We start from the raw sequence: 6353 nt of genomic DNA, 5'->3' as shown, positions 1-6353 counted from the left end.
TTTCCGGTCCCGGTTCCGGTTTCCCGGTTTTTTTTGACACCCCTAGTGGGTTTGCTGATGCCAATTTAAATTCGACATCTTCAACTTCAAAATATAATCGCCGACCACTACTAAAGTGTTTCAAGACTTACAATCCATGTTTTGATCACCGAAATAGGACAACACTTTCCAACAGTTGATGATGGATGATGTGTGATTGTATGTCCGAAGATGAAGTAGGTGATGCTGAGTATGATATCGCCTAGGTGAATGAGAATAAGTAGATGAAGTGGAGGATAAAGGAGGAGGATGAGCCTTCCTTGAGGCAGCCAAGGGTTGGTTGTTAAGGCGACCAAAGTCTCATCTTTATTTACACTTGACAAGAAATGTGTAGAACCGAAAATGAAACCAATAATTTTTTTTTTTCTTTTAAACATATTTGGGAAAAGTCAACGTAATTATTTCAAATTACCATCCAATTGATAATGTTTTTCCAAAACTTTCAATTGTGACTATATTTTCTCTAAACTACCATAAAATTAACAATGTATACTCCAATAATGAAAATACCATTAATATAAATATAAAAAAAAAAAAACTAAAACAAATTTTTTTTTTTTAAAAAAAAACCAAGGTGTAAAAATTAAAAAAAGGGTTTATTTTTCTTAAAGATTTTGTTTTTTCCTTTTTTTTTTCCGAATTTATTGGAGTAATATTTTGTTTTATATATATATATATATATATTGGTCATTTTGATGGCCTTGGAAAAATTGTCAATTTTTTGGTAGTTTATGAAGAATATTGTCGTAATTAAAAGTTTGGATGAAACATTGTCAATTCAGAATTGATGATAGTTTGACGAGGGTATGAAGTTTTGTCATCATATTTTCATGAATAATCCTAGAAGGTTGACTTATGTTCTTCTTGTGTCATTTAAAAATTAATGTAATTTTTAAAGTTATCACGAGATAAAAAAATCTAATATATCATAAATTTAATAGTAATTTTTGAAGTGAGGATGGTATTCCATTTTTACAAAAGAAAGGAAAAAGTACCAATCAACCCTTCGTCATTTTCATATTCAAACCCAACTCGGCCGAGACCCTTTCCCTCCTCTCTCTCTCTCTCTCTCTCTCTCTCTCTGATGTTTCTTCTTCTCTAAGAAAACCCAGAAACATTCCAAAACCCCATTTCTTTATCTATCAAAACTACTCCTTCAGGCTTCAGCCAGAGTAGTCGTTGTTGACCCAGACCCCCCTCAAATCCCCACCTCTATTTTTGCTTATATTTCAACCGGCTTATTTCCTATGTGTACCAGCGAAGAAGAAGAAGAAGAAGAAGAAGAAAGATGAACCAAAAATTCCCTGGCTTCTCTCGCTTCCGAGGCGAGCAAGCCTCCCTGGAATACCATCTCATCGGGATTTCCTCCACCGCGCCCGGGTCCACCGGCGTCAACTTCGACAAGTTCTTCGAAGACTTGAAGGCCGTTAAAGACGAGCTCACGGAGCTGGACCGCCTCAATCAGGCCCTCCGGAGCTCCCACGGGCAGAGCCTAACCCTCCACAGCGCCAAGGCCGTCAAGGACCTCCGCTCCCGCATGGACGCCGACGTCGCCCTCGCCCTCCAGAGAGCCAAGCTTGTCAAGGTCAAGATCGAGGCCCTCGACAGCTCCGCCTGCGGACCCGGTTCGTCGTCTGACCAGACCCGGTCCTCCGTCGTGAACGGGCTGAGGAAGAAGCTCAAGGACTCCATGGACAGCTTCAATGACTTGAGGCAGCAGATTTCCTCAGAGTACCGGGAGACCGTACAACGGAGGTACTTCACCGTCACCGGTGAAAATCCCGATGACAAGACCGTTGACCTTCTCATCTCTACCGGTGAGGGAGCTTGAGCTTACGTTTTTTTCGATTTTTTAATTTGGTATTTTAACATTAGCAAAAACACACTTTATTCTTGTTTCTACCGATTTCCAATTTCACTTTCAATGTTTAAAAATCGCAGTGTTCATTAACAAAGTATCAAAAATTTATGATATAAACCATCCGTCATTAATTTCAATTTTCTCTAATGAAAATTATTAAAAAGACCTAATTGCCTTTATATTAACCTAAAAAAAAAAAAAAAATTGAGGGTACCCATCTAGCTGGATTGGAGGTGACTTGCTACCCATGGCCCATGAGGTGGTTCGACCATCTGTTTGACCATTTTGTTTGAGGTAGTTTCAGCTACACTCATTTGGCCCTATGAGAGTAAAGTGCATTTCTACCCTTTAAGATTATAATTACTAGTAGGATATTTTTAATATTCATTTTCAGAGGTTTTTAACATATGGGATAATTCTCGGATTGATATGATTAAATAGGGAAAAAAAAAACTTTGGTTTTTTTTTTTTAATTAAATGGGTCCAGAATTGAGGCATAATAGCATAATTCAAGAATATAACATTAAAGAAAAAAAAAAAAAGTGTGACAAATACATTATACATACAGATACAGGTGAGAGTGAGAGATTGTTGCAAAAGGCCATTGAAGAGCAAGGCAGGGGTAGATTTGTGGACACCATAAACGAAATTCAAGAGAGGCACGATGGTGTGAAGGAGATGGAGAAGAATCTGAAAGAGCTGCACCAGGTGTTCCTGGACATGGCCGTCTTGGTCCAGGCCCAAGAGGAGAAAATATTAATGGACGCCCTCGCCGGAGCTATATGTTGCAGACTTCCTTCCTTGGGCAAAAGCCAGCTGAATCTGAAAGAGCTCAAAAAGCTGCACCAGTTGAAGAACACCCGGAAATGGAGGTGTTATGGCATTTTACTTTTGCTGGCCATCGTCGTCGTTTTTCTGGTGGTGCTCCTTAAGATTGAAAATTGAATAATTAATGCTACACTTGAAAGATGATGGTTTAGGATTGTCTCTAGGATTGAAACATATATATATATATATATATATATATATGACAATGTATTTTTGTTATTTTGAGCAGTGAAAAAAGGACATTGCAAGTCAATAATAGATCAATAGGGTATATTAACTACATTAAAATATTAGAAGAGATTTTAGGTGTTGTTTGATTACCAACTATATTAGGGACAAATCTTTGGAATTCAATTTCTTCAATACCAACTATTGAATTTTAAGTCAATACCAAATATTCTTAATGTGATGTTATGAAACCCCTCAAGTTTTGTGGATTACGCGTTGGAATGTCAACACAGAGAACGCAAAAAGGAGCTTTGAAACTTCCATTTCCGAGATACTTTCTCTGGTGTTTCGTCTTCTCCTTCCCCCTAGCTAGCTTGGGAAAAACCCCATTTCTATATATATCTCTCTCTTCTTAAATTTTGCTTATTATATTCCAAGGCTTATTTCATCGGTTTACCAGCGAAGAGGAAGAAAGATGAACGACCTCTTCTCTGCCGGCTCCTACCCTGGCTTCTCTCGCTTCCGAAGCGAGCAACCCTCCCCGGATTACCATCTCATTGAGATATCCTCCACCGGCGTCAACCTCAACAATTTCTTCGAGGACGTGGACGCCGTCAAGGCCGAGCTCAATGAGCTGGACCGCCTCAACGAGGCCCTCCGGAGCGCCCACGGCCAGACCCTCACCCACCACAACGCCAGGGCCGTCAAGGACCTCCGCTCCAGCATGGACGCCGACATGGCCCTCACCCTCAAGAAGGCCAAGCTCGTCAAGGTCAAGCTCGAGGCCCTCGACCTCTCCAACGCCGCCAACCGGAGCCTCCCCGGTTCTTCGTCAGACCAGACCCGGATCTCCGTCGTGAACGGGCTCAAGAAGAAGCTCAAGGACTCCATGGACAGCTTCAATGGCCTCAGGCAGCACATCTCGTCTGACTACCGGGAGACCGTGAAGCGGAGGTATTACACCGTCACCGGTGAAAATCCCGATGACAAGACTGTCAACCATCTCATCTCTACAGGGGAGAGTGAGAGATTCTTGCAAAGAGCCATTCAAGAGCAAGGCAGGTACAGAGTTCTGGACACTATACACGAGATTCAAGAGAGGCACGATGCTGTAACGGAGATGGAGAAGAATCTGAAAGAGCTACACCAGGTTTTCCTGGACATGGCCTTGTTGGGCCAGGCCCAAGGCGAGCAATTGGAGGATATTACCCTCCACGTGGAGAGAGCTAATTCGTTGGTGAGGGGTGGAACCCAGCAGTTGCATACTCCCAGCACCGTGGTTGTTACTTTTTATAGCTTTTGGTACATAGTTTTGCTGGTAATCATATTTATGATGGCTAAAAGTATTATTTAAGTGATTAATTTTTTTTTTTTATTGGTTTAAGTTTTTGCGATAATTGATAGTTTGACAATGACAAACAAAAATAACAAGGGGCAATGATAATACTACGAGGCAAGGTTGAAATTTATTGCATTACTGGTGTTTTGTGAAAATTAATTAGTATTAATATTAGAGCAAAATTAAAGGTAGGTGGAAGGAAATTGTTTTTGCAGAAATCATAGTAATTAATTTTCCCATGTTGACTTGTGCATTCAAACTTCTATTGTTGTCTTATACATTTTCACCAGCAGTGGTCGAGCTAGAATTCTACTTCAAAAAAAAAAAAAATCTATGGTAAAATCATTAAAGCTACAAGGACAAAAGGGTACCATGGAGAGTGGCCAAGTGAAGTTGCGATTATAGCCACTTAAAAGAGAGAAAAAAGTACATACCATAAGATAAATTTTGCAAAAAATTTATATATATATATTGTACTTTTATACATAAATTCTTCTTAGATTTCTTATATATCGTTTCAGAGCAATGCAAGTGGAGTAAAAGAGTTTCTCTTGATAAATAAGAGATGATCACACCATAACTAGTGTGGTCATTCGCATAGACAATCATACTCTTCTATAGAGGTTATGATAAGTGATGTGATATAAATCTTGGTGAAGGATGGAACCCATGAGTTGCAGACTGCCAAGGCGTACCAGAAAAACACCCAGAAATGGACCTGTTATGGCATTTTGCTTCTCTGCTGATCATCGTGGTCGTGTTGGTGCTCCTTTAGAAATTCAATGTCATTTAGAGCCCTTTGATACTAGATTCATTTTCCTTTGGTTTTTCTTTGGGTGTTTGTTGTGTTTTATTTCTTGATTGTTTTTAAAAATCAAGTTAAGCAGTGTGCAAGTGGAAGTATAGAACATCTATATATATATAATTTTTTCAAAAGAAAGTATTTCACCCTTTTTCATCATTTCAAATTTTTTTAATAGTCTACATGAAATACCCAAATATCGATTGATGTTCTTATTTTTACATGTTTTATAGGGTTGTGGGTAGGGTTTTCAATTTTTTACATGATCCATGAACCCAATATAAAATTAAAGAGTTAAGATTGAAAAATCTGACATGTTTAATTAAATGGCTTGTGTTATAGTTAAGCTTTATAATCTTATACTCATACTTCGACACGAGTCGAATCTGACACACGACAAAATGATATGCACTTTTTTATATGACCTGCAAACTGACACGAATTCAAAACAAAATTAAAAAATTATGGTTGAAAGGTTCAACCCATTTAATTAAATAGGTCATATTATTATTGACCTATATGAGTCGAACGGGTTCAATCCGTTCCATATGAGTCGAACAAATTGTCACCTCTAATTTGAGGTGTCAGTAGGTCCGTGTCAACTATTGGACTGACAATTTTATGGGTAGTATACTAGTATCAAATGGATCTTCTCTCTCTAATTTTTCTTCTTTTTTTAAAAAAAATAAAAGACAGAACACCCTCTGCAAAATTCTTCTCATTCTCGGCCATGAGTCCTCTCAACAGCCGAGCCTCTAATCGAGCTTGGTTGGAGTTTTAGATTTTTTTGATAAATTTTTAAAATGTTGGCAGTGCACGCTCGTAGATTACAGACGTACAAACTACAGGGTAGGGCCATTTAGATTATATAGATCATAAACTAGTTAAAATAAACACTATTGCTTTGAACCCAAAAAAAAAAAAAAAAGAAAAGAAAAAAAACCAGGTTGTTCCGATCTTGGTTCTCCTTCCCAACCGCCTTCGCTGGTGGCTGGCGGTGTTCCGATTTTGGTGCTTCACGTGCGATCAACTGGTTGTTCACTCTTAATGATCTATCTGTAATTGCAAACCCTAAAAACAAATCCATGGAGAGAAATCATAGCCGTCAACTTCACAGGTCAGTCAGGCAATTCATTAAATATGTCGTCCCGTTTTTCAAACTTCTCCTTTCTTTATCTCTCAAATTTGAATGCCACATTTCGTAAAACAGAAGGCATTTTAGCATTACCCTATATTTTTTATTCAGTCTTAGCTAAAGCTAATATAATCTTAAAGAGTTAAGGACAAATCTTTGGAATTCAATTTCTTCAATGCCA

General features: G+C 38.5%; 2 protein-coding genes across 2 annotated transcripts; both read left to right on the top strand.

The window, feature by feature from the left end:
* The first annotated feature begins 1233 nt into the window (after positions 1 to 1233).
* LOC132162244 (syntaxin-121-like) lies at positions 1234 to 2845 on the top strand. The gene is made up of 2 exons (XM_059572506.1): positions 1234 to 1856; positions 2475 to 2845. The coding sequence occupies exons 1-2, from the start codon at positions 1328 to 1330 to the stop codon at positions 2843 to 2845; spliced, it is 900 nt and encodes a 299-aa protein (XP_059428489.1). The 5' UTR covers positions 1234 to 1327.
* Positions 2846 to 3371: 526 nt separating this feature from the next.
* Positions 3372 to 6099, top strand: LOC132162167 (syntaxin-121-like). The gene is made up of 3 exons (XM_059572430.1): positions 3372 to 4175; positions 4916 to 4978; positions 6079 to 6099. The coding sequence occupies exons 1-3, from the start codon at positions 3372 to 3374 to the stop codon at positions 6097 to 6099; spliced, it is 888 nt and encodes a 295-aa protein (XP_059428413.1).
* Positions 6100 to 6353: the final 254 nt, after the last annotated feature.

Source organism: Corylus avellana, chromosome ca9 (assembly GCF_901000735.1).
Source record: "Corylus avellana chromosome ca9, CavTom2PMs-1.0".
Taxonomy (NCBI): Eukaryota; Viridiplantae; Streptophyta; class Magnoliopsida; order Fagales; family Betulaceae; genus Corylus; species Corylus avellana.
This window is presented reverse-complemented; position numbering and strand designations above follow the sequence as displayed.